General features: G+C 31.2%; 2 protein-coding genes across 2 annotated transcripts; both read right to left on the reverse strand.

Moving 5' to 3' along the window:
* Positions 1-2,259: 2,259 nt before the first annotated feature.
* On the reverse strand, positions 2,260-3,794 carry LOC112684780. The gene is made up of 3 exons (XM_025556443.1): positions 3,765-3,794; positions 3,060-3,671; positions 2,260-2,664 (listed from the first exon to the last, which is right to left on the reverse strand). Exons 2-3 carry the CDS (start codon positions 3,576-3,578, stop codon positions 2,260-2,262), a joined length of 924 nt encoding a protein of 307 aa, XP_025412228.1. The 5' UTR covers positions 3,579-3,671; positions 3,765-3,794.
* A 6,316-nt stretch (positions 3,795-10,110) lies between these two features.
* On the reverse strand, positions 10,111-12,325 carry LOC112684781. The gene is made up of 4 exons (XM_025556444.1): positions 12,120-12,325; positions 10,769-11,226; positions 10,464-10,680; positions 10,111-10,390 (listed from the first exon to the last, which is right to left on the reverse strand). Exons 1-4 carry the CDS (start codon positions 12,323-12,325, stop codon positions 10,111-10,113), a joined length of 1,161 nt encoding a protein of 386 aa, XP_025412229.1.
* Positions 12,326-14,552: the final 2,227 nt, after the last annotated feature.

Below are 14,552 nucleotides of genomic sequence, written 5' to 3' on the forward strand. Positions count from 1 at the left end.
TTCAATGTATTCATATGTTTGAGTTGTATCATCACTTGAGCTTGTTGGTATTGGATTTAAATTCATTTGATCAGTAGGAACGTCATTTGAAGGATTTGACAATGAATCAGTTGTATCCGAACTTGATAAATGAACTACATCCATTGAGAGAGTATTCGTATCCATTCCTTCATCTCCAGTTTCTGATGAAGTTGAAATAGTTGAGGATTTCACTGTTTCTTCATAGTAATTATATGTTTGAGTTGTATCATCACCAGAGCTTGTTGGTATTGGACTTAAATTCATTTGATCAGTAGGAACGTTAATTGAAGGATTTGACAATGAATCAGTTGTATCCGAACTTGATAAATGAACTACATCCATTGAGAGAGTTTTCGTATCCATTCCTTCATCTCCAGATTCTGATGAAGTTGAAATAGTGGTGGATTTTATTGTTTTTTCAATGTATTCATATGTTTGAGTTGTATCATCACCAGAGCTTGTTGGTATTGGATTTAAATTCATTTGATCAGTAGGAACGTTATTTGAAGGATTTGACAATGAATCAGTTGTATCCGAACTTGATAAATGAACTACATCCATTGAGAGAGTTTTCTTATCCATTCCTTCATCTCCAGATTCTGATGAAGTTGAAATAGTGGTTGATTTCACTGTTTCTTCAATGTTGTCATCTGTTTGAATTGTATCTTCACCAGCACTTGTTGGTTTTGTTCTTAAGGTTTTTTTTATTGGTTGGCACATCACTTATTGTTATTGCCAATAATTCCTTTGAATCTTTTTTGTTATTTGAAACATTTGCCTTTTGATATTCAGTCGGTGTTGTTAATTTTGGATTCATGATCTCCGATTCTAATATATTTAATAATTTATTGTTTTTCTTTGTTATATCATTTGGCGTTTTTGAATATAAATAGTTCGCGTCGTATAAGATTGATTTTTCGTTCTTTCGATTTTTGTGTTTATCATATCTTATGAATTCTTCAATTATTAAAGCCACCCCGATTTGTAACCTTTTTTTTTATGTCTTCATAACAGTTGTTTTTGTGTTCTTTTTCTTTTATGTATGTAATTTTTTTTCAAATATTTAGTTATTATTTTGTACATATATCTTGCATTTTCAACATTTGTAGCTAGTATTCTGCCATATGTATTATTGTTTGTTTGAATTTCATCTTTAATTGATAATTTTTTGGATATATTCTTTACGTGCTTTTCATAAAATTTTATTAAGTGGATACTTTTTTTTTTTTCTATCCATCGATTTGGTGTTAATTTTAAAGTATAAAAAAAAAGATTTATTCATGTCATGGAAAAATGTTTTATAATCTTGCGTATTGTTAGGCACTATTGTATCATAATATTCACATTTTCTTAATGGAGGAATTAGGAGTTCTGTATTCAAAAATATTTTCATCTTTATAGATTTAGACAATTCCTGAATAGATCTTTGTTTTAAATCAGAATTCGGCTCAAATTGTGACTCTATATATTCTATATTATTTTCCATGTATTGTTGAATACATTCTGTTACTTTGTTATTCATTTTTTTTAGATTTGTCCAGATCTTCTACTATATAAAGTGCTTTATTTTGGACTATTTCGTCATTAACGTGGTATTCTTTTATAGCTTTATACAAAGTTTTTAATGAGGCATCGTAAACCATGTTTGATGCCACATTTGTAAGCTGTATAATACTCATTAAGTACATTTTGTCACACTTTTCATCGTCAGGCCAGTATGGTAATTTTGAATTGATTGGATTTGTTTGTAACCAATCTAAAATATTAAATATGTTATTTTTATTATTAGCTACATCATCCCACAGTTCGGAAATGATATTTGATCCTTGAAAAGTAGTTGAATATGTGCTATATTTGTACAACGTATTTAGTTTCTCATTTACGTCTCTTAAATGGTTTTTAATGAATTGTTCTCTGTCCACATTTTCCATATTATATCCATTCACCATACATATTACGATATTGTTTAAATTCTTTACTTCATTTACTATCGCATAAATGTATGATTGAATTACGTTTCTCTTGTGTTCGTCGATCGTCGTTAATTCAACCCAACGCATTAGTTTATCATTGTTACTTATAGATGTATCCTCCATTGAGTACAAGTATTTATTTACAATATCACGAGATTCAATTTTAATATCCTTGTCATACCATCCCGACTGAATCATATTTATTCGATCAATTGATATTTTTTCTAATGATTTGTCATCAATGTCACTATTGCGATAAAATAAACTACTTTTTTTTTAATTTATCGTTTATATCACTAACAAAATTTTTGAGAGGAATATTCATGAAGTCAATTATGTAATTCATACTTTTTGAGACATATTCTTGAAATTCTAATGTTAATTTTGGAAGATTTGTTTTATCATATTTATACATATCATTTATATGTTTTGTTATTGTAATGATGTATGTAAAAAGATTATATCCCATATAATCAAACATACTTTTGGACAAGTTTAAATCAAACCATGAAATAATATCAGTTTTTAGCCAATTCATATGACTCGATTTTGAGTTATAAAAAGTTGTAATTGCTTCGATATACAATTTATAGATCTCGGCTATTTGTTTTCGCGTATACTTACGTAAATCAACATTACTCTCGTACATTAATTCATCATTTTTTTTTATCTGTATAAATAAAAATGAAAAACATTTAACTATGTTTTTTTATCACTTAAATACATAAGAAAAATATGAATATCTTCTACATTTTTTTAAATAAAATACTAAAAGAGGACTATCATCATTAAGATTATAATATAAATTCAACGATAAGTTAAATGTATAATTTGTATTCTGTTCTCGTTACTATGATTCATAAAAATATCAATACTTAAAGTAAGTTTTGAATACCAAACGCTACATAAAAAGTATGAATCTTATTCATAAATAAATCATTTCATTAATTTTTAGGTAGCATAATTGAATTTATGAAGGAATTTATTATTGTTTTTATTAAATGCTGATTAATTTATCAAAGAAATATTAAAAAACCAGAAGACTTAAATTTATGATGCCCTTACTTGTTCGTTTTCCTTTTGAAATTCAAAACTAAACTTTTGAAGAAAATTAAATACTTCGATGTACGATGTGGTACTAAATGACACCGCGTTAACCGTTTCATTAAAAATATCCAAGTACAATTTTTTCATCTCCAAGGAATTCACATTAGAAATATGTTGTAGTTGAATTCCCAATTCAATAAATCTATCGTCTACTTGACTTGTTAACAATATCATTTTATTCATAAAATCGAACATTTCGTCTTGGATTGTATTCCACAGCGTGTATGCCGTTTTTATATCTTCATCTTCTATGATGTTTTGAAGCAGGTCAACTTTAGAAACAAAATCCTCAATCTTCTGGGAAGCTTCCCTGAATCGTAAAAATTGTAGCTGTGGGCCATGACTTTCGTCGGAAACCTCGGCTGAAGGTACGAGCGTAGACGCTATATCATAATTAGAATAAGTCGAACCCGATATTGGTAATCCGGCATCAATAAGCATTTTATACGTCAAATGGTATATATTACAGTATGCCATAGTTGTTGTCCATAATAAGTCGTAGGGCGATATTACGTCGATACTGTCTAATTGATCGATGTAATCCGATGAAATACAATATCGGCCGGGCACCTAAAAGTACAACAATCGTTTAGCCGAACCAAGAGAATGGAATATGATAATAAATACACAGTAAAGAATCATTTTTTTTAAGAAGATACCCACACAATTATAAATTAATGCAAAAATAATTGAAAATTGTTTCATCGTAAAAATAATTTAAACAATATAAAATAGAAATAAAAAACAAAATAATCAAATGTTTCACATCAATAGTACGATACAAGTATTTTATATTTTTTTAATTATTTCAAAAAGTGTTTAAAAAAAAACGCTAGGCAAAATTAACAAATATGTATTATATAAAAAACAACTACGATCGAACTATTGTTAACAATCCATAAATTTTAAATGTATAAATATAGACATTTTCATATAACATTTTTTGTAGATAATTTTCAACAGTACAAACAAACGACATGTCAAAAACTAAACAAACCTGTAATTAACGTAATGCCATTACCTACGCAAATTAAAACCGATGAAGACTGCTAACGCACTATGTGTTTTAATATACAGGATGGAATTTTATTTAATGTAAAAACTGATATATGTACGGACTTTGGAGGGTTTAAAACCAAAATGACATCCGTATCATTAAGTTATTCCTGCTCGATTACCAATCGTTTATGAATTACCAAATTCGATTCACTACGGTTAAACAATAATATTATACTCGCACGTTTTTTCTAACGAAAACTTGTACTTTTAATCTAATTTTAATTAGTATAATTTAAACATCACGTAATTTTTTCTGTACATATTACAGTGATACTTGTAATAATCTAGTTGTTTGTTGTGATTTACATGTCAACTTGTATGCCGTGCTTGACTTGGAAAAAAAAAATTAGTAGAGGTACTCTGATGACAGCAGTGTTGATCCAAGATAAATACTTTTTTATCTAGATATAGATAAAGATAATTTACCAAAAATCTATCAAGATCAGTGCTTCACAACCTTTTTCAAACTGCCGCCCCCCTAAGAAACAACATTTTTTTCAATGCCCCTCCCCCTTCACTTCATTAATATAAAAATAAAAATAGTATACATGAAATGTTTATAATTGAATAATAAATAATACAGATATAAATGTAAATATAGTAAAAATAAAATGTAAAATTTATGTTTAAATATAATTTAAAAGGATAATTTAAATGTTTTGAAATGTATTGATCAGTGAAATGCTTGGTGATTCAAAGCCAATTTTTTTACGTTTTGTTCAAAATTTGTGAGATGAAGCCGTAAGTCTCCTCTTTTAACGATATCTAGTCGATTTCTTTTTTTCGTTATTAGATAATAACGTACTGCTTCTGATATATGTAGTTAATATTTCATAATCACAAATTTATTTTAGAAATCGATAAACGGAAAACAATTACAGATCAATCTTGGTACGTTGCTTTGAACGGAAAAAAAAGTTCAGTGCCTCCTAATCGCCCAAGACGAGCTCACCGCTCCTCAATCACCCTAAACTATCTCACCGCCCCTCGGTACTCCTTCACCACCTACCGGGTGGCAATATCGCTCCCGGTGAGAAGCACTGATCTAGATGAAGATAAAAATAAGCTCAACTAAAATTATCTTTAAAAAATATAAATATAATCATAATTTATCTAGATAAAAAGTAGATAAAATTTTAAAAAATAACGATTTTATATTAAATTTACAAGAATAACTAAAATAAAATCAGACTTATCATGAGTAAACCATTTTGTATTTGTTTGAGGTATTTTAAATGTGCCTCGATTTTACAATGTTTTATTTGTTTAGAATTAATTATTTACCTAAAAATTTGTTATCGAATATCTATTTATTTCTGAATCTTATTTAAGCGTTAACACTTTCTGTAGTAAAACCGATTATGCTGGAAAAACATAAACTATAATAGGCTACTTCTATCTTCTGCTATGTACAATCGTAAAAAAACATATTCTTTTTAAAACAAATCAATTAACATATTTTTAAAGGGTAAAACTTGGTATTTTTTCTGAGCAAATTTATTAACTGAAATTGAAATAAATGTTAAAAATAGAAGTAAAGATAATGATAAGAATAAAAATGTATTGAAACCAAATTAACACTTTAAAAACTTTAGGTTTTTAGACTATAATCTAAAAACTTTGATAATAGTTTATAATCTATAAATTGTTATCATAAATATAAATAAATATTTTAATATATAATTTTATACATTGTATTTCTTCGACATTTATTATGAAATATGAATTTTTTAGTAAACACTACGGACAATTGTGTCGTGACGGAGTCATGAACGGTTATTGGTGATGGATAGCTACGGGTTTACCCATTTTGCGCAGTATATTTTACAATTTATTAATATAAAATGAATGAAAAGAAATCTACTCTACATGGAGCAATATTATTTAATCCATTAGACCCGGTTGTACGTAATTAGAGGATTTTTTATCAAATTTTATTAGTTTTTACCTGGAAACAGTAGATGCCGACGATAATGATTGTTCATTTTTATCCTTACCTAAAAATCTGTAACTGTCGTTATTTTATATGGTTATTCTTTGTGAAACGCGCGGATGTATAGTATATAAAAACATTCTATATTGTTATATTCTACAGTAAATAACTGCTACATTTGGTCAATACTCATTATGGTGTAGAATGTTAGTCGAAATCTAGAAAAACATATGGGTTCCTTTTTGATCAAATGAATTTTAACTACAAATATTCATTATTGAGTATTTTTGTTGCAACTACCACAGGCGGTACGCAATAAAATCTCCAAGTCCTCGAAATACTCAAAATATTAATTATATATTATATATAAAAAAAATATCTAGATAAATAAAAGTTTTCATATATGATAAATACATGTACAACGTTTATATTTCCTTCTTTTATAAAATAATTGATAATTAATAATTTTATTTAGATAATTATCTAATAGATTTATGTTGATAAGTCTCATCACTGGATGACACATATATATTTTGCATCTATACCTAAATAAAAACTGAATATAACCGTGTTCACCCCATTATAGGCATTCTCTGGGGGGGGTGAATTAAGGAGTAGTTGTTCCTGGTATGGTCGAATTGCACTTATTTTAGTTGAATTGTACTTGGGTTTAAAAAAGTTAATGGTCGAACTGCACTTGGGCTCAAAAATGTATTTCAATAAAATTATCATGCATTTGAAGGGGTTAGATTTATTTTATTTAGTTACATTTATTACCATTTAGTAATCATTAGCGTGGTTAAAAATTATTGTTTTATACATCACATTAATATATGTTAATTATATATGTTTACATTATAATTGTTAGATTATACATTATATTTTTTTTTTCGTATCAGGCGCCATACTCGTAACTATAAGTTAGTAATTTAGACTAGTTTATATATATATAACTGGTTTACAATTTAAAACATACATAGGTAGATAATATACAATTAAATAAATAAAATAAAATAAAATGAAATTTGGTATAGTAAGTGTTTCGACTAGATGTTTTCATTTGCCCAGTACTGGGCCACGTCCATTGCTTTCTGATTGGCAGTGGTTAGGTCTTCTTGCGTGCATGGTCCTGGTGCCAATAGGCATACCAATAAATGTGCCATCGTCTGAGTTGTTCCACAGTGGCAAAATGTCTCCTGATCATTTAGGTATCCCCATTTCAGCATGTTATCCTTAGATCTTTCTACTCCCACTCTCAGTCGATTTAATGTCTTCCACACATGCCATTGTAGATCGTGCTCTGGCGATAAATGTTCCGCAAGATCAATCCAGCCTCTAATTTCTTCTGTTTTAACTTTCCATGCATTTATTCTACTCTGGGAGGGGTCATTTTCTAAGGCACTGGACACTCTGAGAAAGCTTTACCTTGACTTTAGACGAGACATTGTAGTCGTTTGTCCGTACATAGGATGTCTCGGGTCGTTTGCCTGTTTTTGTCTTTCCGAGTTAGTGAAGATTAGTCGTCTTATTGATGGTGGAGTTATGCCTGCCAATAAGTATACTTTTTCATTAGGTGTGTTTTTGAAGCATCCTGTTACAATACGACATGCATCATTTAGAGCGGTATCTATTTTTTTTTTGCATGAGTTGATCTTCCCCATACTTCACATGCGTATTTCCCGACTGAAAAACAGAGGGACATTGCAGATACCCGTAGGGTTTGAGGTTGTGTTCCCCATTTTGATCCTATCAGTTTTCGGAGTAGACTGGTGTGTGTATTTATCTTTTTACTTGTCTTTTCGCAGTGATATTTGTACGTTAAAGTTCTGTCAAGAGTAACTCCTAAATATACTGGTGTATCGCAGTGTAGTAATACCTCACCTTTCCATGTGATTTCCAATTTGCGATTGGCTTCCCTATTTCTCAGATGAAATACGCAAAGAAGTGTATTATTCGGGTTTGTTTTGAGGTAGTTACTTGTATAATATTTGCTCGTGTATTCCAAGACGTTGGTGAGCTTTTCTTCAATTGTCTCAAAACTGCTATCCTGCACAGTTATTGCTGCGTCATCTGCATATATAAAGTGTTTAATTTTATCGTCATTTTATATATATTGGTCATTTGTATATATATTAAAAAGTGTTGGAGCGAGAACACTACCTTGTGGTAGTCCGTTTTTCGAGTTTCTCTATCTGCTGTGTTTCCCTGCCAGAGTGACAAAGAATATTCTGTTACTCATCAGAGACTCAATAATTTCCGTTAAATTAAAATCATTTGTAAGTTTATATACTTTATCTAACAGTAAGCCGTGTGATGCTTTTTTGGGCTTATTACGTTTGTATCTGTTATCATACTAGAGAAATTAATATAGGCAACCCAATGTGAGCTACCTGTAATATGATGGTGTAGGCAACGCACGAAACGACGATGGTGATAGGAGGGAAAGACTTAAAAATTACGGGACTAAGGAACATGAATTTATATACGGGAATAAGAAAATGAGTTTAATTATCGGGGGGGGAGGTCTCTGTGGTCGAATCGGTCTGGTGCAATGACCACAGAGCTCACACACAAATCAGACGAAATACTAAAATTAAACACCCAGGCCACACCTTACAAACTAACTTAAAATTACGTGATGACTAGAAGACGATGGTAACTGCAATTTACGGTGATTGGTAACTGGACGACCTGGACGGCCTCTCACACGCCACACCGGACGCTGGCAGTCTTACGTTTTGACGGTGGACGATATAGTGACCCGAAAGTCATCAGTGGCACAGCAGTTACACTAAAATTTATGGAATAGAACTCACGATAATTTGTAGAGGGTGGACACGCAGACAAAATAAATCACAACAATGAAAATGAGACCTTGTGGTTTGTTTATTGGTACTAATCGGCGAGAATAATAATGTTGCCACAATGGCAGAAGGGTAACAAAAATTAATAATAATGAATTGCCGCAATGGCGAACAAAGAAAGAAAAAAAAGTAAGAATAATAATAATAAAAGGTGCTTCAACAGCGACCGAACGACGAGCGAACAACGACAACGAATAATAAATAACAAAGTTGTCTCAATGGCTATAAAAAAACAATACAATTAATATAATAATAAAATTAATTCAGATATGTAATAATAATTTTACAAGAAAAAGTAAGAAAAACGTGAACTGCTAATAATTATAATAATAATAATAATAATAATAATAAGGGCATTGGCTGCATAATCACATCAAAAAATAATTAAAACCATATGATATTAAAATAATCCGATAACACAAAACGATAACAATAATAATAAATCAATTTACCTACACTTATTATTATAATACACGAACCTAACGACGAAAAAAGAAGAAATGGAAAACAGATAACGACGAGTCACCGCCGCCGTGTTGAACTTCAACCACATATTATCGATAACACTTTACGGCGGCACACCGTGGTTGACCGTGTCATAGGCCGCCGAGAGGTCAATGAAAGCCACGCCGGTAATTTGTTTTTTCTCAAATCCGTCCTCAATATGTTGGATAAGGTTAAGTATTTGTGCTGTGCAGGACTTACCTGGGCGGAAACCAGCTTGTTCTTTTATTAGTTTTTCATCTGTGGCTGGACCTAATCTGTTCAGTAACATCCGTTCATACAGTTTATTAGTGTGGCATAGCAGAGAAACTGTTCGATAGCTGGATGGTAGGTCAGGATTCTTTCCAGGGTTTAGTAAGGCTATTACTTTTGATTTTCTCCACACTTTAGGTAGTTTTAATGTATCTCTGATATTATTAAAGAGGTCTAATAGCCAACTTTTTGTCCTGTATTCAAAGTGCCGGATTTGTTCTAGACGCATATCATCTATACCAGCCGCTTTCCCGTTTTTTAACAACTTTATGACAGCTTCCAGTTCTATATCTAAAAAGGTACCTCCTAAACCCATATTTTCGTTTTCCTTGCGTCTATTGATCTTTGGTTTAGGCATCCTCGGTTTCTTCACCTTAGTAAATTGTGGACTATTTAATTAGGTGTTACTATAGGTATAGTGGGGGTCATTATTCAATCGCTTGGTAAGGTCCCAGGCTTTCTTGCTGCTTCGTTTCATATCTAGATCTGCTAAAAGATCACACCATTTCTTCCTTTTTTCGTCTGTAAGTAGTTTCAATAATTTATCTCCCTCTTCAATAGTTTCTTCGTCAAATGGGTTTTCTTCAAACATTCCCGTGTATTTGTTCAAAGTTTCCGTTAACTCTGGTGTTAGCACTGGTATGTATCGCGTTCGGCAGCCTCTTGGTATGTTTCTCCTAGAAATAGACTTTACTAATTCGATAAATTCGTCGTAATTCTCGGGTATTGGTTCTATAAACAGTATAGAACCAATCCACATTATCAAAAGCTTTTTCTAGATCGACGAAAGCTGTATAAGTTGTTTTTCTTTTTCTATTCTGTTTCTCAATAACTTGTCTTAGTGCTAGAATAGCTTCCCTAGTGCCTTTTCCTCTCTTAAAGCCAAATTGGTCCTCAGTTAGCAATTCATCTATTATTCGTTCCATTCTTTTTAACACAATTCTGGTATGGATTTTTGACGCATGTGCTATAAAACTTAGCGTTCTATGTTGTTCACATGTTTTTGCTGTTATTTTTTTTTGGAATCGGTACAATTATACACTTCGTAAAATCACTTGGCACCTGTCCAGTTTCGTAGCATTCTTTGATTATTTCATAAATGATCTTTTTGGTGTTTTTTCCGCAATTTTGTATAAGTTCCGCAGGAATTTCATCAACTCCGGGTGCTTTCTTGTTCTTCAGCTCCACTAATGCCTTATCAAATTCTTCTCTCATTATACTTTGATCTATTTCTTCCGTATTATTTTGATGTTCTTCATTTATCTCTGCGTCTATTGTCATATTTTCTTCGCGATACAGTTGCTCTAGGTATTTTTTCCAACATTTTGCTACTTCTGCTTCTTCATATATGATATTGCCATTTGCTTCTTTAATACTTGTAATTTTAACTTTTCTTTCCTTAAAAAATGTTCTAACAATCCCATACGCCTTATCCATTAATCCCACTTTTAACGCTTCATCAATATCCTGACAAATGTTATTCAAAAATACTTCCTTGCTTTTCTTGCATTCTCTATTTATTGTATTTTTTTAATTTCCTGTATTTTTCCTTTCCTCTTTGGTCTGTAGCATTTTATATTTCCTCCTTTCATTAATCATTTCCAGGATTTCTTCGTTTATCCATTCCTTCCTTTTAGTTTCTTTTGATTTCTCTAAAACTTCATCAAATTGTTTAATATACATCGTTTAATATTTCCCCATTTCTCTTCAATGCTTAAAGTACATTGTGCGTCATAGGTCTCCATTATCGCTCTATCTGTCCTTTCTTTGTATGAATTATTGATTTCTTCCACTTTAAGGTTTGTCAGTTGAAAGCGTTTCATACTTTTTTTTCTTTTGTAATCTCTTAAACTTAAGTTCACAATGCATTAGGATCAGGTTATGATCGCTATTAATGTCGGAACCTGGATAACTTTTACAATCTTTAATTTGATTTTTGTATCTTCCTCTTACCAGTATATAATCTATTTGTGCTCTTCTTATATCGTCGGGAGCTTGCCACTTATATCGTCTTCTTTTGTGATGTTTGAAGTGTGTTTTCGTTATTATTAGATTATTTCGCACACAGAACTCTAATAAGATTTATCTTCTTGGATTTCTAATTCCAAGTCCAAACTTGCTGACAATATTCTTTTCTTTCCCTTCCCCCACGGTGGCATTAAAGTCTCCTAGGATAATAAGATTTTCTTCTCCTTTGTCTTTATTAAATCATTTAGTTCTTCATATATTATTTCTACTTCATCGTCCTCTTTTTCTGAGGTGGGCATATAAACTAGAATTATCACAGTATCTATTAGTTTGGTATCTAACTTGACTAGAATTATTCTATCGCTATATTGCACATAGCCTTTTACCTTGTGTCCCATATTTTTTTTGAAGAACTATTCCTACTCCTTTTGTACCAACCTTCCATCTTCTGTTCCCGAATAAATTATTCTATATTCTCCTAACCAAAAATCACCCGATTTAAGCCATCTCATTTCCGAGACGCCCAGAATATCTATTTTAAGTCTCTTCATCTCAACTTTTAAATTCTCTAATTTCCCTGTCTGCAGAAGTGTTCTGACATTCCATGTACCAACTCTCTTGATATCATGACCTTTCATCTTCATTCTTAAAGAATTAACTTCTTGAATAGTCCCCACCCGGAGATCCGATTGGAGGACTATTTTACCTTCGGAATTTTTTACTGTCAAAGCATTCATACTTTAAAATTGCTGATACTTAGGATATCTATTAAGATCTTTAATGCGATAGTTTCCTCTTACTTTTCGCATTCTATGCCGTTGACGAGAAAATTGACTCGTTCGTCCGCCTTTAAGAGCAATTTCTTACCCTAAGGACAAGAGAGTGCCCTTCCCTTTACTAGCGTAAAGAGTTGCTCCTTATACCGGGAGTAGTCCGGCTTAATCCCACTGTAATCTCCTGCCTGAGGATTTCCGCCAGTGGAGCTCGGGGCCCCGGGTGTGCTAAGCCCGTAGTATATGTCATACTATTGACATATACTTCCCCTGAGGGATATATATGAGTATATGTTATTATTATATAATATTATCTGCGTTATCTAAATGGCACGAACTATTATATAATGCTATTAAATAAGTACGCTGTAGCGTTCTTCAACAGAAAGATTCGTAATATTTTTAGAGGGTTTTCCATTATAACTCTTTTTTTAAACGAGTGCAGTTCGACCATTACCTTTTTTCAATCCAAGTGCAATTCGACCATTTATTTGTAGGTAATAAGTGCAATTCGACTATTCCGGTTGTTCCGGTGACCTTTTTTTCTTCGATTTTTTGTTTCTTATTATTTATATATTTTTGAGAAAATATATGTTTGAAGTTTGTCCCTCTCCCCTATAAAAGGGTGTAAAGACGCTACTAGTTTACCTTCTTAGGACACTGTTAAACATGTTACCACAAGCCAACGAATATTCCTTAATTTATTATACTCACTTTCAAAATTTGAACCATAACCTCAACATATAAATATAGTATTCAGTAGCATGGTGATTATCTATAAACCATAATGCACAACATATATTTCAGTACCTAACCACCCACTTTTTTCTCTAGCACACCATCCTTGAAATGCTTTCAAAAACATAATTGAAGAAAACTAAAAACTATTAAAGATTAAAATACCTACCTACTTACATTTTACCAACTCAAACTTCAGATTAACAAATTTTATGAAACTTTTCCCTCTTCTATTTTATTATTAACTAAAAATACAAAATGTTGATTTTATGGTCGTGTTATATTCTTATAGACTACCACGAGTTCTGTTTCATTCGTGTTTCGTGTAAGTAATATATTTAAACTTGGAAAATTGATATATGAGTATTCATCCAAAACATTTACTCATCAAAATCCAACCACACACATACCCACTCATTATCAATTATCATGTACCGTTTTATCAAAAATTAATACTTACTTAAGTATTATAATACAATTTGCAAATGGTTAATTTTTATAAAAATATTAACTTAAATAAAATACCATCTCGTATGTCATTTTTATATAAAAGGAAAACAGTAAGGGTACGCTAGAATATATCTAATAATTTAGTTGGGGTATTCAGCTCCCCCCCTCCAAGTCAAGTATGACTTGTATTGTCCTTAATATTTTACTTTAGCTCCAATAAATCGGTCTCTGAATTATTGTTTAATTTACATTTTTATTACATTAAAGGTCTACCCAAATAAGCTAATTAGATTAATTAGATTTTAGTTACAAAATAAATCTACCTAAATTCGCTGCTCTGCGCTGTCAATTGTTCTAACATTGAATGCACAATAAGCACGCACACCATCATATTATCAAAATTGTCTACGTAGCGCCTACGTAGTTGCAACTACAATATACGTCTTATATATAATCTTTTGTATTAAATTTGATAAAAACAGATTGCCAACAGCAGAAAAAATATCAATAGTGGTTATTTCTACTATTGATCAAACTGCATAAGATACTATGCAGGTCGACACAGGTACAGTTCTACTCTGCCTTGTCATGCCTCCCAATATGCGCCCGGTCTTAATCGTATTTTTAATTTTAATTTTTTTTTAGCGTAATATTCTGACACACTAAGGTTACTAATCATACCGAAAAAGAAACTTTTATGAATAAGACTATATTGTCGAAAGTGAAGTATAGAAACCTTCCTCCTTCATCAAAGAATGCTAAACCTACACCCTTCTAGATAACAAAAATTTAAAATATAAATGATCACAATATAATAACTGATAACCAGTAGCGGTGCGTGAATAAAATTTAAAGGGAGACTTAACTTTTGAGTAACCAAGGGCGTCCGCAGAAATGTGTCAAGGGGGGG

The sequence above is a fragment of the Sipha flava genome, unplaced genomic scaffold, assembly GCF_003268045.1.
Source record: "Sipha flava isolate LNK unplaced genomic scaffold, YSA_version1 25860_pilon_pilon, whole genome shotgun sequence".
In the NCBI taxonomy this organism is placed as follows: Eukaryota; Metazoa; Arthropoda; class Insecta; order Hemiptera; family Aphididae; genus Sipha; species Sipha flava.

What these genes read in the sequence shown, in the direction of transcription:
- LOC112684781 (XM_025556444.1), bottom strand. Translation starts at nt 12,325, where the DNA reads ATGAAGATGAAAGGTCATGATATCAAGAGAGTTGGTACATGGAATGTC. An exon ending in CGAAACTGGACAGGTGCCAA is followed by an intron (nt 10,681 to 10,768) that starts GTGATTTTACGA and finishes TAAGTTTTATAG; the next exon opens with CACATGCGTCAAAAATCCAT. An exon ending in GCTTTTGATAATGTGGATTG is followed by an intron (nt 10,391 to 10,463) that starts GTTCTATACTGT and finishes GTCTATTTCTAG; the next exon opens with GAGAAACATACCAAGAGGCT.
- LOC112684780 (XM_025556443.1), bottom strand. Translation starts at nt 3,578, where the DNA reads ATGGCATACTGTAATATATACCATTTGACGTATAAAATGCTTATTGAT. An exon ending in TTCAAAAGGAAAACGAACAA is followed by an intron (nt 2,665 to 3,059) that starts GTAAGGGCATCA and finishes TTATTTATACAG; the next exon opens with ATAAAAAAAAATGATGAATT.